Source organism: Mus musculus, chromosome X (assembly GCF_000001635.26).
Source record: "Mus musculus strain C57BL/6J chromosome X, GRCm38.p6 C57BL/6J".
Classification (NCBI taxonomy): Eukaryota; Metazoa; Chordata; class Mammalia; order Rodentia; family Muridae; genus Mus; species Mus musculus.
The window spans coordinates 144478358-144501207 of record NC_000086.7 but is presented as its reverse complement, the minus strand read 5'-3'; the positions used below and the strand labels follow the sequence as shown (position 1 = coordinate 144501207).

The window sequence follows — 22850 nt, the reverse complement described above, 5'->3', positions numbered from 1 at the left end:
ATAACTCTTCACCATGGTGTCTCAATTAAATAGATTCTCTATAACCATAATGAAGGCAGAGTAAACCATATGATGATATTCTGTTTACTAAAGGATGCTGAATTCACGATAGACCATTTACAGATTTAATAAGTTGCTCTGATGCCATCTCACTTATTAATCTTTGATAGATGCTGATAAAACTGAAAGATACAATCAGTAGAAAACCACAGGCCACATGTATAATAAAAACTTCCTTGCAGTTCCCTGTGTGAAACCCCATGCATAGTTCATGAAGACTCTACCACTGAGTTATATATAGCCCCACCCTCAGAACAAAATAAAACTCTTAAAAGCAGTTTACCCATCTAACTTAATCCCTAATTTATCGTCAGTTGTTTTACTTCACAATCCAAAGAGGGGAACGTGAATGATTCTATCTGTCCATAAAAACGTGAATGATCATACAGATCACAGTGGCTGAGTTCTCACCATTTCCTGCTTGTTCAACTGAAAATTTCCACCTTGTATGACACTCATCTGTTGAGGGGAAGCAATTCAAAGTCCACTGCACAGCTGACAAGTCAGGTTGAAGGAGCCATCAAGACTTTGCCCTGAAGGACCCTTTCTGGGTGACAATTAAACAGATCTTCTCCATTGATGGTGTATTGTGTACAGAAGTGTTGATGAGAATCAGGCTTAGTGAGGTACGCAACTTTGTTGATGGGCTGAGGCACATCATTGTTGCTCTTGGGCTATCTACTGAGGACCTTGACTCTTGTTGCAACAGTTGGCCTGAAGGCAGTGAAGAAGAGTCTGTTTTCTGCAAGGACTGTTTGCTTTGCTAAACCTCTGCACGTCCTTGGAATGTTGCTTTTAGATGCAGGATCAGGAGGCCTGCTGCAACCTTGTAATTTCCATTCCACCCTACTGAAACAAAGATCTTTTACCCAGACCTTCTTTTCAGGCATCTCTTCACTCTTGTTCGCACTGTCAAGAGATTATATGCTCAGCCGATGGTAAAGAGAATTCAGTCAAGCTTCCAGAACATTCTGATTCTGTGACAGTGCCACTTGCTAATAAGTCTATTCCACCATTTACCTGTAGACTTTCCATAACTGACCATCAGCTACAAAAGGAATCAAACCTCTCCTTTGGTTCCTCTTTGAAATCAAATCTACTATTTTCTGTTTCTGGCCTTAAGTTCCACTCCTTGCTGATCTCAGCTAAAGACTTCTTCTGGTACTTTTTCTTTCTTTCTTTCTTTCTTTCTTTCTTTCTTTCTTTCTCTCTCTCTCTTTCTTTCTCCTTTTCTCTCTTTCTTTCTTTTCTTTTTCTTTTTCTCAGATGTTCTAGAAGCTGTTTCAGCCCTCTTAGAAACAACTTCAGGAGGACTTGTGGAAACAAAGTCACACATTAAGGATTGCTGGGCTTTGTCATCTTTTTGTTTTTGAGGCTGGGTTTGTGCTGACACTTTATTCACAACCTATCTGACTCAGAAGAGTAAACCACGTTTTTAACTTCTTCCCTTCTGCATCACGAAATAAATTTGCTCTAGATGTGTCTTCATCATCTGAAAGTTTACTGTCATGTAACAACATTTGAACCTTAAGATAAAGCTGGATCATGCTGTCCGGTCTGTTTATCTTGAGGTCTAGGATCCAGGCCGAACAGCCTGATCCAACACAGTCACTTATACATTCACTACAGGAGATGTGCTCACAATCTCCTAAACACATGGACTATGTTAGAACATTAGTGCAGTGGGACCCTACACCTCTTCCAGGCAGGAGAGCACTGCCCAGCTATGATCCCAGGGCCATCTGTAGCTGGTCTTATGGTGGCTTAACCCCAGCTGACCCTTGGAAGCCCAGGAGGCATCCTCTGGAGGCCACTTAGCATTCCCTTGGAGAACTTGAGAACCACAGGACATCTTCCCAGGATCCTGCCGTGAGCAGAGTTTCAGAGCCAAGGACACCTGGGGCTGCACTGGCAAAACCAGCAATCTATTCTGTATGTCACTGCAATCCACTTAAGACATATTAACCTCTAGCTCCCAAAAGACTTAAAGCACCCCAATGCTGATTTTATGAAACAGAACCTCGACAGAGTGTGAAATCAATCCCACATCAATTCTATGCCAAGTGTCAGTTGCTCAGAATTCTCACAGGTATGGCTGGTGCCTTTGTAGGGTCTCAAGTTTGTGACTGTGACCACAGAGGAAGCTGAACTCCTTCCTCATTCACCTGGCTGCCTTTGACAAAGAAAAGAAATCCTTGTATCTAGTGCTAAGTGCTGTATTCCCAGCCCCAGGTTTCATCCATCTTTGATTTCTTTATCCAGTATTAACTGAAAACAAAAGAGGAAACTCAGTACATTTAATTTTGCAACCCTTTCCCCTTTAAGGCCTTCCTTGGATTAGCACTGGTCTGCACTGCTAAGATGTTGCCGCGAGTGAAAGATCACACTGAAGCTATATAGTATCTAAATACATGTGTCGTTCAGATAGAGGCATATGTTTCACAAGTGACTAAAATGTCATCATTGCATTTAAAATACTTTGCCTTTGCAAGTTTCAAATTGGGACACATTTGACTTCATAGAATTAAGGACAAGCAAGACATCTGATAACTTCTTGATTCAGTCATAATCAGTACCTATCTTGTTTACCTTTCTGTGTAGAGACAGTATCCCATACCCCTTGTGGGGGGGGGGAGTATAGAGGAAGAAAAACAGACATAGGGCAGAAACAGTAGTTAGCAGCCAGCGTAGCTCTCTTTCTCATCCCTAACCAGAACCGTACAAGCTCCCAATCCTTTAACACTTGGTCTGTTCTGACAAGAACAGAAGGCATCTAGGCATCATGTTTGAGATTTGAGATAGCAGGGTTGATGATGCATCTAAAAGTGATGAGAGGGAAGGAAGGGGGAACAAAGACAAAGAGGGGGAAATAAGATGAGAAGGAGTAAAGAGAGAGGTATGGAGGGATGGTGAGGTGGGAATGCTTGTGTTATCCCCTCTCAAACTGTGATAAAGGAACACACACACATACACAACACACACATGCACATATGCACCTATTGATTCTTTTTGCATAGCTGGTACAGAAACACCTGAGGAAACAAGGACAGACTCACTTTGCCTCAAGTTTTCAGAGGCCTCAGTCCACAGTTGGCCCCATATGCTTGGATAAAACATGGTGTTGGAGCATGAGTAGCTGCTGCACTTCAGCAAAGACAGGAATCCAGGGAAGAAAGGACTAAGGGACAGGGAAAACTTTCAAAGCTATGTCCCTAGTGCCATACATTCCCCAACTATGCCACATTTCCTACAGTTTCCACTGTCACTTCCCAAAACAAAACCACCAGTTTAGGGACACAGTATTCAGCGTGTGATCCTCTGGGGAACATTTTCTGAGCATAATGAAGGCAATGCATGATCAGAGCAGAGAAAACGTTTTCTTGTCAATAACGTTGGAAAGGACTTGATTACAGTTGAGTGATGCCACCAGAATACAGCAGTTCAATCACCAAATGATTTAAGTTGCTTTTTTTTCTGTTCATCAAAAGTTACTTATACTTTCTCTCAAAAGAATAAACAAGAAAAAAAATTAAAACAAACTTTAAAAAAAAAAGAAGTTGGGGGACAGGGATGCGAGCATGATCTGGGAGGGGCTGGGAAAAGGGAAAGAATATGATGAAAGTATAGGGAAGTTTTTAAATTAAAAGTAAGTTAATTAAACATACACACACACACACCAGAGTTACATGTTCTTTAAATTGATTCTGTCTAATCAGTGAACCAGGAATTTAATCTTAGCCACTATGTGCTGAAAAGGAGCTGTTTTCTGTGGTGTATGCTGTTGGGGCCACCAAGCAGAGATGTTTAATTCTCACGTCTCTGCTGAACAGGCAACAAATATTTCTGAAATGTGTCCCACAAAGATATCTAAGGGAAGTTAAGCTTCTTGACGTCACCCGGGCTAGTGATTCTTTCTTCAAAGACTTTCTCATTCTAGTCAAGACTTGCTGGACATGAATTTACAGCCCCATGAACATTTAACGTGAAAAGCCCCTCAGAACTATCCCAGATAGGAATTAGATTGCAAAGATCCTGTTTACAACATTGCTCCCAAAGCGCCAGTGATAGTACAAACCAACAAAAATGTTTCTGGTCACTATCACTATTGTTGTAGGCATGACTCATATTTTCCCAGAACATCCAAAGCTCAGTTTCCATACTGACAATCAGTGAGGCGGGGCCAACATAAGAAATATTGATGTACCCACTGCACCCTTTGCATGGTGATGGAAAATACCATCGTGGCACAGGATAGCAACCTCCATTATGATCTCTTCATTTCTGCAGTCCCAGCCTTCCCCTAGAGTCCAGTGAAACACTTTAATTCCAGGGAGTGACTCTTACTCCTACTCTCAAGAGATGCTACTTTTAGTCCAGGATCAAGTACCGGTCTTGTTCCTAGTCATGAGGACTCTCAGAATGAGAAACAAGTAGCTCAGCAGAAGAGCATCTAGTCCCCCAAGCTTCTGGTCCCCTCCAACGCAGGGTCTCATATAAACAAAATTGGCTTCTCATTTTTGCTCTGTAGTGGAGGATAATCTTGCACTCTTGATTTGATCCTCTTTTCTCCACTGCCCACATGGGAAGACTACAAACATGAACCACCACATAGACTCTAGTCTTTTTGCATCATATTTTGCTGCTAATGCCTGAACCCTTACCTTATTGGCCTGTGGGTCTCTATTTTATTTTTTTTAATTTTTATTTTTATTTTTTGCTCCACTCAAGGTACTAAATGACAGGCAATTTTAGCCTCATCCAGTGGGATATTGAGAACGCAGGATCCTTGGTAAATGGTTGAGTCATACAGGATCTCTACTAACCAATGGATTGACATACAAATGGATTGATAGATCAATATGTTTATTGCTGGAGTGCCTTAGTTATAGAAGCAAGTGCTTGCTTGCTTGCTTGCTCTGTCTGCACAGACATGTCATATCGTTCACAATCTTGTGCAGCAGAAAGGTCTTCCTGAGACGCCAAGTAGGTGCTGGAACCATGCACTTGGATTGTTCAGCTTCTAGAACTGTGAGACAAATCCAACCATCCCTAAATTATCTATCCTAGGGTTTTCAGTTATAGCAGCTGAAAAATGCACTAAGATGGAAAAGGATAGAGAAAAGGGAGACCACTGATAACAATCAATACCTGAAAACGCTGATATATATTTGGCGATAGGGTAATGAACAGAAGCTGGAAGAATGTGAAGGTCAAGACTGGACAGAAAAACAACTACACTACTAGGGGCAGAGCCTAAAGTGTGACTCTGGTGAGGGCTTAGAAGACAAGAGCAAGAAAAGTCTGTAACTTTATAGATATAAAGTACAGGTCATCAAAGCAAGCCCCCCTCCCCCCATGAAAGCAATGTCAAACGTAAGTGTGAGATAAAAGTTGATAGAAATATGGACAGTAAATTCTATTCTATTCAGTAAATGCTGTGAGGTCCTAGATGGAACTCGGGGGAAATACTGGAAACTGGAGTAAAGGCCATGTTTGTTATGAGATTTCTTTTTTAAAATGGTATATAATGGGTAGGACCATACAAACTGTAGATCTTAAAGAAATGAGCAAAGAATGAGTCTGACAGAAGAAAGTTCTAAGTGATGAAGCATTCAGATTAGTGAGTGACTAAATTTTGTGAACTCCTTAACAATATTATTAATTGGTTCTTTGAGAATTTTATACTATTCATGTTGACAATTGTACATATATAATGTATTCTAATTACTTTCTCCCCCACACTCTCATATCTCCCTCTGATCCTTATGATTTTTAGCTTTGTTGTATGGCCCATTTAGTTTAGCCAGGACCGTATGTGTAACCAATGGATTAACACTACCCACTGGAGCCTCGTGTGATCATGAGTGGGTACACAACTCAAGGCAATGACTCTCCTTCTTGTTGATACACCAATAAATATGCACAAGTGAGAGCTAGAGCCTCTTCTCCATCCATGCCTGACTGTTTACAAGCCCATTCTTATATAGACTCCATGCATGCAGGCATTTGTAGCTGCAGAGTTTGTGGTTGCAAAGGATGTGTCTGGCTCAGAACATGGCATTTTCCAACTCATTCTTCTACCTTCTGACTCTTGCATTCTTGCTGTCCCTTCTTCCATAAAACATTTCCTGAACCTTTTAGGAAATGGTATAGGTATCTTGTTTAGGTTTGAGCACTCATCCACCACTTATTCTTAGCATCTTTTATAGCCATCAGTCTCTGCACTCATTAATGTTCACTGAGATGAGATGCTTCTCTAAGGCTAAGCATGTCATTTGTCTATAGGTAGAAACATAACTATTTAGAAGGCAGTTTTTGATGGTGTGTTAATTTAGCTTACTGATGGTATTCAGTTTTCCACCAAAACCTATGATTTACTTGATTTACAATACCAAACATAAAGTCCTTCCTATAGAATGGGCCTCAAACCCAATCAGAGAAAATTTCATTACCCTCACAGCCATAATGCCATTACTACATTAATGGGTACAGCTTGCATGGCACCTTGGTCTCTTAGTTCATAGGGTTGACAGCTGGGAAAACCATTGGTGCCATTTATCTTACCCAGTAGGCTACACAGCACCTTCTAGGACTATAAAAGCCAGAGGAAGAAGGCTTCTAGTTCAGTTCCAACTTGATTTCTCTGTATTTTGCAACAGAGGTATATGTTGTTTTCAACATTAGGATCCTATCATCTAGTTCTGACAGGCAATCAAAAGAAATAAAAAAATGTGTATAGTTTATGCTGGAGCTCTAGGACTTCCTGACCAGCAGCAACTCATAAGAAGGTATCCTACCTCTCACATTAAGACTTTTGTTTAATAACCCACAGCTTCCTAGAACAGCTTTTTCCAGCCTCCATTGGCTACTTTTAACTGCTTGCAGTGAGATGGGATAGCAAAGAAATAACTTAAAATAGAACTTATAATTAAAAGGGAAACAGAGCAGAAAGATTTAGAAAATTCGCAGCCCAGCCATGTGCTAGAGACTAAAGGAACATTTCAAAGGAAGAAACCAAGAGTGTAACCGAGCAACTGTTTGATAAAGAGATTAATGTGAAAGGCAGAGGGACCAGCAAGATAAAGGAAGAAAAGCACATTAGGCACTTCAGAAATTTTTAAGTATTCCCTTCCCATTCCAGGTTTCAGGGGACAGGATGGTTTGACAGATGAGCTTGGGACATGTACACATGCTCATTGCCCAGGACTGCCTCAAGTACTGCTTCACAAATTAAACTGCAATGCTTCTTGGTCACCCTAGCTAGGAGTCAGTGGAACAAGGTGTTACTCAACCTTCCTCTGAGAAAATGCAAGCTCTACTTGGCAAAATCTACCTTGTGTTAATTCTGCTGATATACAGAATACAATGAACAGAGACATGGAGACATCTATCTACATTTCAAAGCATGTTTCAACCAAAATGAAAACAAGGCAGAGGAGCATTGCATGCTCAGAGCAATTATGGACAGCCATGACTAGATAAATATTGAACAGGAGTGTGGGGTTAGAACTATCACAGAAACTCCCCATGCAAACAATGCTTCCTGGAACTGAAGAAGTAAGGCTGCCACTGAGACCTTAAAACTGCAGGGCTACCAGGCTGTAACTCCAACATGATAGAGGTACAGATGAAAGATGACTTTCTAAAGTATTGAGAGTCTACCCCCTAACCAATATGCCTAGAAAGGATTACGTGGAGTCAGTGGTGATCATTCTAGAATTTAAGACCTAGTGAGATTTTTCCTGTTGAGGTTGAGGCATGTGTGCAGCGTGTTAACTTCTTTCTTTTCAACTGCTTCTCCCCTCTGAAATAGGAATAGCTTATAGACTATAATAGTTTATTTGGTTTGTTTTCTTTATTCATTGCCTTCATTCATGAGGACACGATAGTTTCATAACTTTCCTTTCACCCACTACCAACCAAATAGGCTCCTTTTTTCTAATCATGAAAGCACTTCTATGTCTGAACTAGAATACATGGTCATAACTATCATTTTCAACTCTATGGCTCTAAACTGCCTAAACAAAATAGAGATCCCGAGTTCCTCTATACACCCAAAAGCTCCTCCTTTCATTTATTTCTTATTTTATTTTGCTGGCAAGCGAGTTCTTATCAAGACTGTAGCCAAAAACTATTGTAAAGTAATAAATGGTTGTTTACATTAAATCTGATCATATAGTTGATGGCAAATTGGTTACCATGTACCACCACAGTTCCATGTCTATACCAGAGTTCTCCACCCTATGTAGAAACCATTACTATGCTATCTACATTAACACTAGCTGTACAATGAACAGCAATATGGTGAATATTCATCTTGTCACTAGAAGACTAAGAAGGAATGCTGCCATCCTCTTTCTAAAAAAGAAATCTGCAAAGTGATTTTATTTTTAAAAAAATCACATAGAGACCAATAGAAAAGGAAACAAGAATCATGTTTCTTCCTGAAAGGCTGTTTGTGTCAACTTCAGCCCCTGGCATTTCTGCAGTGGTACTCAAAACCCAGGTCACACTAGCAAAATAGGGGTTCATTCTGTTGTACAGTACAAGAAATACATTGGTGAGACCATCACTCCTGAAATTTTCCCCATCACAATAAAATGTATGCCTGTTCTATTTATTTCTTGACTCAGGCCTTTTTCCATGATTTCCTGGAAAATGTGGAGAACACACACACACACACACACACACACACACACACACAAAGTTGCCCAGTACTTCCTAGTTAGGTGTCTTTATGTAAGTGTTTAACTTGTTTTTAGATGGCTTTTCTCAGATGGAACATAAAGAAATTATTATACCTATAAGCACAGAGTGATAGTGAAGAGTAAATAATACTCCTCAGTATGTTCATTTTACTCAGAAAATACTCAATAAATGCTATTGTTAGGTTTATCCTTGCCAAGGTGACCCTGCCCACTGTTCTGTGTTGATTTGATTTTAAACTATTGAATTAATTGTATTGTGAGCACGTGCTCACATGGGGGCACAAATATATATGTGCCTAAGTATGTGGGTACCTGTGCCTTCCTCCTAAGATGGGTTGGTGCCTGATGTCTTCTTCAATCATTCTTCACCTTATTTTTTGAGACAAAGTTTTTCCATGAACCAGTTAGGCTAGATTGGGTGGCCACAGAGCTTCTAGGAATTTCCTATCTCTGCCCCGCCCACACTGGGGTTATAGGCACATGTCACTACGACCAGCATTTTACATGGGCATTAGTTATCCGAACTAGAGTCATCATGTTTCCACAGAAACTGGTTTATTCACTGAGCCATCTCTCCAGCCCCATATTATTGATTTTTATTTAGCTTTCTAAAAAATAGGTGAACTCTGTGGCATTTTTCCTTGCTGTGGTTTGAATGTAGGACATCTTCTCCCTAAATTCATGTTAGAAGATTGGTTTCTGAGGTGCAGGTATTATTGGTGTTCTTGGGAGGAGCTGTGGACCTTTTGACAATGGGGCTTACTGAGAGGTTTTTGTATGATTGAGGCTATGCCTTTAAAAGGACTGTGGCATCAAAGCCAGTACACTCTTCTCTCCTGCTCCAACATGGACTCATGCCATTGCCATCTGCCACCTTTTCCAGAGGCCAGACCAATTGGCCATCTGATCTTGAGTTTGAACTTTCAAATCTTAGCTAAATCTTTTTTCTTTATGTGTGTATTAGCTCGTATGTTTTTGTAGCAACATGAAGCTGAGTGATGCAATTCTCCAATAAATTTTTTTCATTGTAGTTTTCTAATCTAAATTATTAACCTAAATCGTTACACACATTAGCATTAAAATCAGCTGATGTGATCCAGCAAATCTTAATTCTAGTTCTGTTTTTTCAAGTCTGGAAAGCAGACACTTCCCTATCTGGTACCAATGCCTGTCTCTAACGTACCTCATGCACCACAACTACAAGCTACCTAACTTTCCTGAGATGCAGAAGAGAATGTAATAGATGTGATTAGATAACAGTGTTCTCCATTTATGTGTAATACAGAAAAATGAGATTTCACGTCTAACAGTTTCTGAACAAGATTGACCATTGATTTTTCTCTGACACATTAGAATAGGGAGGAGGTACATAGCAGGTGGGAAAGAGGTGATTGTAATTTCTATTAGTCTAGGCATAAGGCAGGAGACTCATTTCCAAATGATGCTACCAGGCTAGCTCTGTGAGGAAAATACCCATTATAAGATGATGAGTGTCTGTGAACAGATGGTATTGTGGGTATGAATGGAGTGACTACTGAAAAGGGTCTTCCTTTTGAAATTGGAAATAAGTGATTCAAATTTCAGAAGGCTGTGATAAATTTCTACCAAGAATGCTTGCCTAAGTCTAGAAAAAAAAGATCCAGAAAATTGCCAAGTAGTCTATAGTGTTTAGGGATGAGGTTTAAAGGAACTTACGGCATCATTTGGGTCCTTTGTGAACAATAGCTTTATAAAAAGCTTGAGCTAGTCTCCAAAGCGAGGAGATTATGGATGCCATCACCCAACCCTCTTTGTCGATAGAATTTTGATGAAAATATAAGGAAAGGGACTTTATCTCACTCTATTCATTGCAGGAATGAGCCCTTAACTGAGCAATTCTATCCTATGCAGATGGATCTAGAAGGATCCTAATGTGTAATACTTAGCTTTCAACAAGGATTCCTTGGGAGAATGGTAGGAACAAACTCAGTAGGATCTAAATGCAAAGCCAGAGAGAGGCAGGCAATGTAACGTCTTTAATGGTCATGTCCTTAGCATACATCATTGCAAATTCTCAAATTCAATCAAGTCGACTGATGTACCAGGGTTCTTGCAGATAATATAAGCCAAATTTAATTTATTAGCCTGATGATTTTCCTCTCTTCTTCCACCATCCCTGCCAGCTTCTTTTTTATTTCATTAAAAAAAAAAAGATATGATTTTTAACTGGAAGCCTAAGATCATTCGGCCTGATTTTTTAGTTCAAAGAGAATCAAGTTTATGTAAGAAAAAATAAAATTGAAATCTGCATGTTACCTCTATCTGAAAAACAAACAAACAAACCAGCAGTCACAGGATAGTTAAAGGGACAATAACAAATTCTGATCCTCGTACAGATTTAAAATTAACATGTCAAAGGGTTTGTTTTACTTATCAATTAGTAAGGACATTTGTAAGCAGGGCTCTGCAGATTGTGGCACATGAATGAAATCCTGTGGTCCTCACCTGCTTTTGCAAATAAAATTTGGTTGGGAGCACAGCCACATCCAATCATTTAAGCATTGCCTGTGGCTATTTTGTGCTACGATGGCAAACACGATAAGGTCCCACAATGCTAAAATATTCACTCTTCTGGTCTTAGACAGGACAAAAATGTTATACACCACCAAGAATATTGAAATAAATTGATAGATGTACGTAAAGCTTCAATTATCTGAAAAATTATTTGTATCCCACAAGATAAGAAATATTTGCATTACGTTAGGCTAACCTGGGCTACAAAGTGAAATGCTGTCTCAAAAACTTAAGACTCTTTTTAAAATTACTTTGCTGGGAAGTGTTTCTTTTGGTATACTTGTATTTGTTGTGACAGTTATAGCTAAAAACTTCTCATGTTCCTCTATAGGCATTACACATATACAAACTCTCCATTTATACCACTCCCAGTTGTTTTAGTTATGTTTTCAACCATGTTACAAAATCCTGGGCATAAAGAACCCAAGTGAGGTGGGATTTATTTGGGCTCACAGTTTCAGAAGATTGAGTTCAAGGCCAAGGGGGTGTGGTGAAACAGGGTTATTCAACTCATGTCACCCAGGAAGTAAGCTTACAAATTGAACAAAGCATGATACAGTCCATAAGTAATGCTCTCCCCACCTACTTACCTCCAACTAGGTCCCACATGGTATTTTCACTATCTCTCAAGGATTGATTCTTTGATTATTTCAGAGCCCTCAGAATCTAACCTCTGTTAAAACCATCATGGGCATCAAGAGATGTGCTTTACTAAATTCCTACACTTTCCAGTCTGATTAAGTTGACATTTCAGATCAGATCCTACTACAAAAGGCTGTACTCAACAAAACTAGAAAGCCTGGGTGAAATGGACAACTTCCTAGACAGATACCAGGTACCAAAGATAAATCAGGATCAGATTAACTATCTAAACAGTCCCATTTCTCCTAAAGAAATAGAATCAGTCATCAATAGTCTCCCAACCAAAAAAAGCCCAGGACCAGATGGGTTTAGTACAGAGTTCTTTTTTTTCTTTAAAAAAGATTTATTTATTTATTTATTATATGTAAGTACACTGTAGCTGTCTTCAGACACTCCAGAAGAGGGCACCAGATCTTGTTACGGATGGTTGTGAGCCACCATGTGGTTGCTGGGATATGAACTCAGGACCTCTGGAAGAGCAGTCAGTGCTCTTAACCGCTGAGCCATCTCTCCAGTCCCCAAGTGCAGAGTTCTATCAGACCTTCAAAGAAGACCCAATTGCAACTCTTCTCAAACTATTCCACAAAATAGAAACAGAAGGTACTCTACCCAATTCATTCTATGAAGCCACAATTACTCTGATACCTAAACCACACAAAGATCCAACAAAGAAAGAGAACTTCAGACCAATTTCCCTTATGAATATCAATGCAAAAATACTCAACAAAATCCTCACAAACCGAATCCAAGAACACACCAAAATGATCATCCATAATGACCGAGTAGGCTTCATTCCAGGGATGCAGGGATGGTTTAATATACGGGAATCCATCAATGTAACCCACTATATAAACAAACTCAAAGACAAAAACTACATGATCATCTCGTTAGATGAGGAGAAAGCATTTGATAAAATCCAACACCCATTCATGAAAAAAGTCTTGGAAAGATCAGGAATTCAAGACCCATACCTAAACATAATAAAATCAATATACAGCAAACCAGTAGCCAACATCAAACTAAATGGTGAGAAACTCAAAGCAATCCCACTAAAATCAGGGACTAGACAAGGCTGCCCACTTTCTCCCTACCTATTCAATATAGTACTTGAAGTTCTAGCCAGAGCAATTCGACAACCAAAGGAGATCAAGGGGATACAAATTGGAAAGGAAGAAGTCAAAATATCACTATTTGCAGATGATGATATGATAGTGTGTGTATATATATATATACATATATATATATATCCCCAAAAATTCCACCAGAGAACTCCTAAACCTGATAAACAGCTTCAGTGCAGTAGCTGGATATAAAATTAACTCAAACAAATCAATGGCCTTTCTCTACACAAAGGATAAATGGACTGAGAAAGAAATTAGGGAAGCAATACCCTTCACAATAGTCACAAATAATATAAAATACCTTGGTGTGACTCTAACTAAGGAAGTAAAAGATCTGTATGATAAGAACTTCAAGTCTCTGAAGAAAGAAATTGAAGATCTCAGAAGATGGAAAGATCTCCCATGCTCATGGATTGGCAGGATTAATATTGTCAAAATGGCTATCCTGCCAAAAGCAATCTACAGATTCAATGCAATCCCCATCAAAATTCCAACTCAATTCTTCAACAAATTAGAAAGGGCAATCTTCAAATTCATCTGGAATAATAAAAACCTAGGATAGCAAAAACTATCCTCAACAATAAAGGAACCTCTGGTGGAATCACCATGCCTGACATTAAGCTGTACTACAGAGGAATTGTGATAAAAATAAAATTGCATGGTATTGGTACAATGACAGACAGGTAGATCAATGGAATAGAATTGAAGACCCAGAAATGAACCCACACACCTATGGTCACTTGATCTTTCACAAGGGAGCTAAAACCATCCAGTGGAAAAAAAGACAGCATTTTCAACAAATGGTGCTGGCACAACTGGCGGTTATCATGTAGAAGAATGTGAATTGATCCATTCTTATCTCCTTGTACAAAGCTCCAGTCTAAGTGGATCAAATACCTCCACATAAGACCAGAGACACTGAAATTAATAGGGGAGAAAGTGAGTATAAGCCTCGAAGATATGGGCACAGGGGAAAAATTCCTGAGCAGAACCAATGGCTTGTGCTGTAAGATCAAGAATTGACAAATGGGACCTCATAAAATTGCAAAGCTTCTGTAAGGCAAAAGACACCGTCAATAAGACAAAAAGGCCAACAACAGATTGGGAATGGATCTTTACCAATCGTAAATCTGATAGGGGACTAATATCCAATATATACAAAGAGCTCAAGAAGCTAGACTACAGAAATCAAATAACCCCATTGGGGTACAGAGCTAAACAAAGAATTCTCAGCTGAGGAATACCAAATGGCTGAGAAGCACCTGAAAAAATGTTCAACATCCTTAATCATCAGAGAAATGCAAATCAAAACAACCTTGAGATTCTACCTCACCCCAGTCAGAATGGCTAAGATCAAAACTTCAGGTGACAGCAGATGCTGGCGAGGATGTGGAGAAAGAGGAACACTCCTCCATTGTTGGTGGGATTGCAAGCTTATACAACCACTCCGAAAGTCAGTCTGGAGGTTCCTCTGAAGATTAGACATAATACTACCAGAAGATCCAGCAATACCTCTCCTGGGCATATCCCCAGAAGAAGTTCCAACTGGTAATAAGAATACATGCTCCACTATGTTCATAGCAGCCTTATTTATAATAGCCAGATGCTGGAAAGAACCCAGACGTCCCTCAACAGAAGAATGGATACAGAAAATGTGCTACATTTACACAATGGATTTCAACTCAGCTATTAAAAACAATGAATTTATGAAATTCTTGGACAAATGGATATATCTGGAGGATATCATCCTTAGTGAGGTAACACAATTACAAAAGAAGTCATTAGATATGCACTCACTGATAAGTGGATATTAGCCCAGAAACATAGAACACCCAAGATACAGTTTGCGATACACAAGAAAATCAAGAAGAGGGAAGACCAACGGGTGGGTACTTTATTCCTCCTTAGAATAGGGATCAAAATACCCATGAAAGGAGTTATAGAGACAAAGTTTGGAGCTAAGACGAAAGGTTGGACTATCCAGAGACTACCCCACCTGGGGATCCATCCCATAATCAGCCACCAAACCCAGACACTATTGCATATGCCAGAAAGATTTTGCTGAAGGGACCCTGTTATAACTGTCTCATACGAGGCTATGCCAGTGCCTGGCAAACACAGAAGTGGATGCTCACAGTCATCTATAAGATGGAACACAGGGCCCCCAATGGAGAAGCTAGAGAAAGCACCCAAGGAACTGAAGGTGTCTGCAACCCTATAGGTGGAACAACACTATGAACCAACCAGTACCCCCAGAGCTCGTATTTCTAGCTGCATATGTAGCAGAAGATGGCCTTGTTGGCTATCACTGGGAAGAGAGGCCTCTTGGCATTGCAAACTTTATATGCCCCAATACAGGGTAAAGCCAGGCCCAAGAAGCAGGAGTGGGTGGGTAGGGGAGCAGGGCGGGGGGGGGGAGGTTATAGGGAACTTTCGGGACAGCATTTAAAATGTATATAAAGAAAATATCTAATAAAAAATACTCTAAAAAAAAGTTGACAATTCAGGTTAACCATCCTTTGCTCTGGACTCCACCTGCTCATCACCCCAAGCCCCCTTCTTCCCTTGATTTGAGATGTCTCAACTCCCCTGGTTCCTGCTCCCAAAGTGATCACATTGCAACTTCCTCCTGTGCCTTTCACAGACACTTTTATGCTTCTTAACTGATGTATTCCCCAAAAATATCAGTCTGTAGATCCAGAGGGAACTTGTTTATGACAGACTGTGACACAGGTATGGAAGATATGTCAATTCAGACATGAATAAAATAAAGAGGATGCCCTAATGCAAAGCCCCAACAGTTGGGATGTTGAGTGGAGGAGACTGGCAGTGGTGACTTCCATTCATCCTCCCTCAATCATGCATGGTAGGGTTTCATGGGGTTGCTTTATACCTTTACTTGGACTCCAGGAATAAAACTCGGGTCACTAGGTTTGTGTGGCAAGCACTTTTACCTGCAGAGCCACCAGGTAGTCATTGTTGTTGAGACAGGGTTTTGCTATGCAGCTCAGACTTAAGACTTACAATGCTCCTGTCTCAGCCTCTTGTGTAGACATAAATTCTTTGCATCCTATTTTTAATAAGGATTCAACCTCTCCTGTAGCCCACCACCCAACAGAGGTAGTGGAAGAAAAGTTATCAGGATATGAGGGAAGTGGACCTGTTCAGCAATAGTTTTTTGGGGGTGAACTTAAACTTCTTGGGCAGCAGTTCAGTCCCATAGCAGAACACCAAATACAACTCAAAAGTTGCAGACCAGTCTTCTAGGAAGGCAGACACCAGGCACAAACTGGCAGCTATAGTCCAGTCCTTTCAGCAAGCAGACACCAGGCAGCTGAAACCACCACAACTGCCAACTGGCCTAGGGCAAGGCCGTGGAAGTAGCAAGCTGTCTCAGGAATCTCACAAGCAGTTCTTGTTCAAGCTTCTCTCAATGGCAGTGTTACCACAAGTTGAGCTCAGCAGTGCAATGTAAGATGAACCAATACATGTGTGTCTTTAGTGAAGAATAGCATGGTGGAGCAAACCAAACCAAATCTCAGTGCTCAGCTCCCACTGTCTGTGGGGTCATATTTACACTCCTCCATCAAGTGTCCTTTCACATGTCTGCTATAGCCAAACATCCTTTCACCTGTGTCTGCTTCAGGACAACAGTCTTTCCATGTGTTCGCTTTTAGCAAGACAGCCTTTCACCTGTGTGCCCCAGCAAAACACCTTCTGACATAAATTGCCAAAGAACTAGAAGTTTCCACTTCATTGTATCCTTGTAACTGGAATTAGAGGTGATTTTGAGTCACCCAACATGAGTGCTAGGACCTGAACTCTAGCCCTCGTGATTGAATAGAGAGTTGTGCTGGCCACTGGGCCATGCCCACAGTGCTCTTTTGTACTTCTTTTGAGAATTGTCTGTCCAGTTAAGTTGTTCATTTTTTATTATTTTGTCATTCCCAGAGGCCCATCAGTTGATCCTAGGTTCTTATCCAGTTGACAGTTAACACTGCTCTTCCCAAGAAAGCAAAATGTATTGTAAGACAGAGAACAATGTAAAGCAGGATCAGAAAGGTAGCTATCCTGGATAAAACCTAGCAAACGAAATACAGGGTAAGTATGCTCATTATTGGAATAAATAGCTCCAGAAAGCTTTTTGTATCTCAAGCACAGACAGTCTACTTTCAGCTCCATGGCTAACCAGTAATCATGGGTACTGCTTTGGGTCTTGGACAGTCCTGTCAGCACTGACAAGAAGAAAGAAAAGGAAAGAGGACGGAAAGTGTCCAGAGCAGGGAAGGAGTGGGTGAGAGGATACAGTGAGCAAGCATGTTGGAAAGCAGACCATGCCTCCACCCTCCCCCAGAGAAAACTGTCCACCAGGTTGTCACCCATTCCACCTTCTCCTCACCATTTTAGATATTGTCAAAGATTGAAAGGCATCCCTACCTAGAGAAAAGGACAGATTTTCCTGATCTGAACTCTGTTCTTTCTGAGCAGCCTATGACAAGTTGCTCTCTTTCCATCTCTCCCCACTGCACGGCTTTATGCCAGTTGTGTTTATGTTCCTTTCCGGGCCCACTCAGGCCTATTTCTTCCTGAGCCTGTAGGCTTATGTTAATTTCTGAGATTATTCTTTCCTGTGTCCAACCTATTTTATGCGTCGAGTTGTTCACTTCCCGCTGTTTGGTTTGTAGCTTCCCCTTCTCGATGTTTTACAATGTTTACTCCTTTCTCTGCCCCAGCAAAGGATGACCAGTAGCTGTCAGAGGCCAGTGCAGCTACTCAGCAAGAGAAGCAGGTTCCCCCGCAGTCTGCTTCCCCTCACCTTCCCCTCCCCCTCCTTTCTGACTATTCCCCTGTTTAGAAGCCCCTTATTCAAGGGGAGATGGAAGCAAAATATGATGGAAAACAGTACCTCTTGCTTTTGTAAGGTTATGAGTAACTCTAGATTGTTACTGCTGTTGTTTTTTAAAAAATTAAAAAGAAAGTATTGATTAAAACGGTATTTTTTTCTATTTTGTGAGAATCTCAACTGTCCCTGTTCTTTTTTCCCCATCAAACAGGAAACATGAACTTTGGCACTATGCTCTTTTTTTCCCTCAAACCTAATAAGATCAGTATTTCCCCTTTGCCTGGAATGCTACTCACGCTTCACATACTCATATCTCTCTTCCAAAAAGCTCCCCCGTCATTGTCCCAGGCCTCCTCCATCTTCTAGCTCCATCTTCTAGTTTTTACATGAGTCTAGGGAGCTCCCTCATGTTCCTTTTCCTTTTGAGACCGAGTCTCCTGTATCCCCAGTGTTCTTGTGTGTGTGTGTGTGTGTGTGTGTGTGTGTGTACATATGTGTGTGTGTATATATATATGCACATAGATACACACACACATATATATACATACATACACACACACATATATATACACACATACTGGGGATATTTATGTATATATATATATATATATATATATATACATACACATATATATATATACACATACTGGAGATTTTATATATATAATATATATGTATGTGTGTGTATATATATATATATATATATATATATATATTCCTTGAACTGATGTTCCTGTCTCCATCTCCAAGGAGCTAAGATTACAGGTATTCACCACCCTATTCAGGTTCAGGTTCTGGTTACTGAAACCAAAGCTTTGTGCATGTAAGACAAGTACTCTACTCACTCATCTGTGACCCCAGATCTTCCTGCTTTCTTTATTGGCCTGAAAACAGACTAAGTCCCCAAAGATATATTTTCAAGTAGGAAGACTATTCTAATTCATCCATCAGGCTTTCAGAACTTCTTTGGGTGTGCTCCTAAATGCATAAAGAACACTCTACTTTCTAGCTATAGCTACCATTTCCACCAAACATAATATCCTAGAGACAACAGTTTTATCAAAGGTCCTTTTGATGCTGCCCATACCTGGAATTCCTTATTTACAATATTACTTCTTCCTGAAAATGCCTAATTCTTTCTATTTTCCTGGACCTGGAAGAAATTGAATTATTAGCCTGTCCTTTAGTCTCCTAAAGGTCTATATGCATACAAAGTCAATACCATTTGTGACAGACTTTTCTTTTTGCCGTTATGGCTTTATTTAGTTGCATGATCTTCAAAGTCATTGCCTATCAAGTCAATATTCCAGCACTCTCAACAGCTCAATGAATTCTATACATATAACATCGTGAACTGTTATGGACTTGCGATTTGTTCAATTCAGCTTCAGAAGGCCAGGAACAGTATCCTCTACTTCTTTGTTTCCCTTGTTCTGTTAGTTAGAACTGGGTATATTGTGCTAATGTAAATTTAAGAGCTGAGCTCAACAGTTGGACGACCTAGTTTGAATTTTGGCTCTACTACTGAAAACTACGTAATCATTGGTATGTCCATTAACCTCTCTCAGCTTTCTCCCATGGGAAGAATATTTACCAACTGGGTTGTTGTGAATATTAAGTGAGTAAATATGAGTAACGTGCTTAGGAAAGTGCCAAGAACACAGCAGTCCACAAACATTAACCATTTGGTTGAGCAGTCACAAGAGAAAGGAAAATTCAGTTTCTGAATTACCAATGGATGCTCCTTCGTGCCTCTGACTATAACTTTGCCCTCTGTGTTTCTCATTTCATGTGTGTAGGTTCCCACGCTGATGATGGACACCCAGTTCTCTGAGTTCACACCAGACATCACTCCCATTATGTTGGCAGCCCACACCAACAACTATGAAATCATCAAATTGCTTGTCCAAAAGAGGGTCACTATCCCAAGGCCCCACCAGATCCGCTGCAACTGTGTGGAGTGTGTATCCAGTTCGGAGGTAGATAGTCTACGTCATTCTAGGTCCCGACTGAATATATACAAGGCTCTGGCAAGCCCCTCGCTCATTGCCTTATCAAGCGAGGACCCCATCCTCACGGCCTTTCGGCTGGGCTGGGAACTCAAGGAGCTGAGCAAAGTGGAAAATGAGTTCAAGGCTGAGTACGAGGAACTTTCCCAGCAATGTAAGCTCTTTGCCAAGGATCTCTTGGACCAAGCTCGGAGCTCCAGAGAACTGGAGATCATCCTCAACCATCGAGATGACCACAGTGAAGAACTTGACCCACAGAAGTATCATGACCTGGCCAAGCTGAAGGTGGCAATCAAATATCACCAGAAAGAGGTAAGCTGAGATAACCTCTGCTTCCTGGAGGTTTAAAGCTCTCAGGGTCTACAGCATCAAAGCAAGACTCAGTAGTTTTCTAACACTTAACACTTCAAACATATGTGTAGGTTGTATGGGCCTCATAGATCCATCCATCTGTGATGCAGACAGCTTCTAGGTATTTCCTTTATGACCAAAATGTAGTCACCTGATTCTTTGAAAGGAAAGCATTTTACCATTCAGCAAATCCTTGTCAAGTACTCTTCTCAGTGTTTAGAATAGAGAGGCTAAACACCAGTCCCACTTGTTTGGAGACTTTTTGTAATTTTTACTTTAGAGGATTTGGCTACATAAAATTTGTAAAGATAATTATCTTCATAATTTATGTTATGGTATGAATATACTTGATCACTGATTATTTTACAGTTAAAAATTCTCTTCATGTAGGATATTATGAAACTATATGGGTAACTTTCTATTTTGGACACAAATAAATAAATGAAATCTAACTTTATCTTCACTTATATTATCTATGGCAAGTGAATTTAGAATTTTTGTGATAAACAAAATCCCTCTAATTCTTTGGAAATGGAGCTAGAGAGATTGCTCAGTGGTAAAGGACACTTACGGCTCTTACAGAGGACCCAGGTCTGGTTCCCAATGCCCACATGGTGACACAACCATCTGTAACTCCAGTTTCAGGGGATACAATGCTCTCATCTGCCCTCTGTGTGATCCAGGCACACATTCATACATGCAGACAAAATAGCCATTAACAGAAAATAAATAAATCTTTCAAAAACTTTAAGAAAATTTTCTCTAACAGGATGTAGTTTGCATATCTTAACAAGTTGAGGAGAAAAGTATATTAATTTTTATTTATTAGTCTTATATATGTTTTCTTTTCCTTAGTCTTGTTGTTGGTGGTGGTGGCAGGGCAGGGTGGGAAGGTGCACACACATGTGATTTTTGGTGTTGCTCTGGCTGGCTTTAGACACCTGACCCTCTTCCTATTTTTTTTTAAATATTTTTTATTACGTATTTTCCTCAATTACATTTCCAATGCTATCCCAAAAGTCCCCCATACCCTCCCCCCCTGCTCCCCTACCCACCCATTCCCCCTTTTTGGCCCTGGTGTTCCCCTGTACTGGGGCATATAACGTTTGCCTGTCCAGTGGGCCTCTCTTTCCAGTGATGGCCGACTAGGCCATCTTTTGATACATATGCAGCTAGAGTCAAGAGCTCCGGGGTACTGGTTAGTTCATAATGTTGTTGCACCTACAGGGTTGCAGATCTCTTTAGCTCCTTGGATACTTTCTCTAGCTCCTCCACTGGGGGCCCTGTGATCCATCCAATAGCTGACTGTGAGCATCCACTTCTGTGTTTGCTAGGCCCCGGCATAGTCTCACAAGAGACAGCTATATCTGGGTCCTTTCAGCAAAATCTTGCTAGTGTATGCAATGGTGTCAGCGTTTGGAAGCTGATTATGGGATGGATCCCTGGATATGGCAGTCTTTAGATGGTCCATCCTTTTCTCTTAGCTCCAAACTTTATCTCTGTAAATCTTTCCATGGGTGTTTTGTTCCCAATTCTAAGAAGGGGCACAGTGTCCACACTTTGGTCTTCGTTCTTCTTGAGTTTCATGCGTTTAACAAATTGTATCTTATATCTTGGGTATCCTAAGTTTTTGGGCTAATATCCACTTATCAGTGAGTACATATTGTGTGAGTTCCTTTGTGATTGGGTTACCTCACTCAGGATGATGCCTTCCAGGTCCATCCATTTGCCTAGGAATTTCATAAATTCATTCCTTTTAATAGCTGAGTAGTACTCCATTGTGTAAATGTTCAGGTCCTCTTCTTTACATGGTGAATATTCCTACCCACTGTGCCACCTCCCCAGCCTAATTATTAATCTAAGTTAGTCTTATGCCATCATCTGATGGAACAAATTCAATCTGAGAATCATGTGTTGAGAACCCATAAACAAGTTGAAAACATTTTTTATAATTTTTATTAGATATTTTCTTCATTAACATTTCAAATATTATCCCAAAAGTTCCCTATATCCACCCCCCCACCCTGCTCCTCTGAAAACATTTTTAAAGGCTAGTTTTTTCCCAGTGTCTCTAATTCCCTAAAGAAGGCTGGTGAAAGGATGGGGGGGGCTAGGGGGGATCTCACAGGCCAAAGGTATTGAAAGAGCAACAACTTCTCTATGAGAATGGGAGACGTGCTCATGGTGCTGCATGCCTGCAGTTGCAATTGAAATCTTCTATTGTTATATCCACATTTTCCCATTTGGGGAATGCAGGTAGCACTGTATTTCAGTATGGAGCTCTGGATTTTTATTTTATTTGATGCAGGATCATAGAAGACTATCTTGACGAGGAGAACAGACTCTGAGCTTGAATTATTGAACATGTTATAACTATTAAAACTTAGGGGACCCTTGGACTTAAAGCATTTTGCACTGTCAAACAGCCATGAGACGATGAGAGACAGAGACAGAATGTTATGACTTGAAGCTCAGTTGTTCCTAACAGGATCATGTTTGAGTGCTTTGTCTCCAGCTTGGGGCATGATTTGAAGAGGTGTAGAACCTTTAGATAATAGGGCCT

General features: G+C 40.4%; 1 protein-coding gene and 1 pseudogene across 1 annotated transcript in view; one reads left to right on the top strand and one right to left on the bottom strand.

The window, feature by feature from the left end:
* Trpc5 (transient receptor potential cation channel, subfamily C, member 5) overlaps positions 1-22850 on the top strand; it is a 310854-nt gene that overhangs the window by 186973 nt on the left and 101031 nt on the right. The window contains exon 3 of the mRNA NM_009428.3: positions 19727-20248. Coding sequence (NP_033454.1) covers positions 19727-20248 — 522 coding nt within the window. The remainder of the gene's footprint in view (positions 1-19726; positions 20249-22850) is intronic.
* Gm15071 (predicted gene 15071) lies at positions 767-1860 on the bottom strand (annotated as a pseudogene).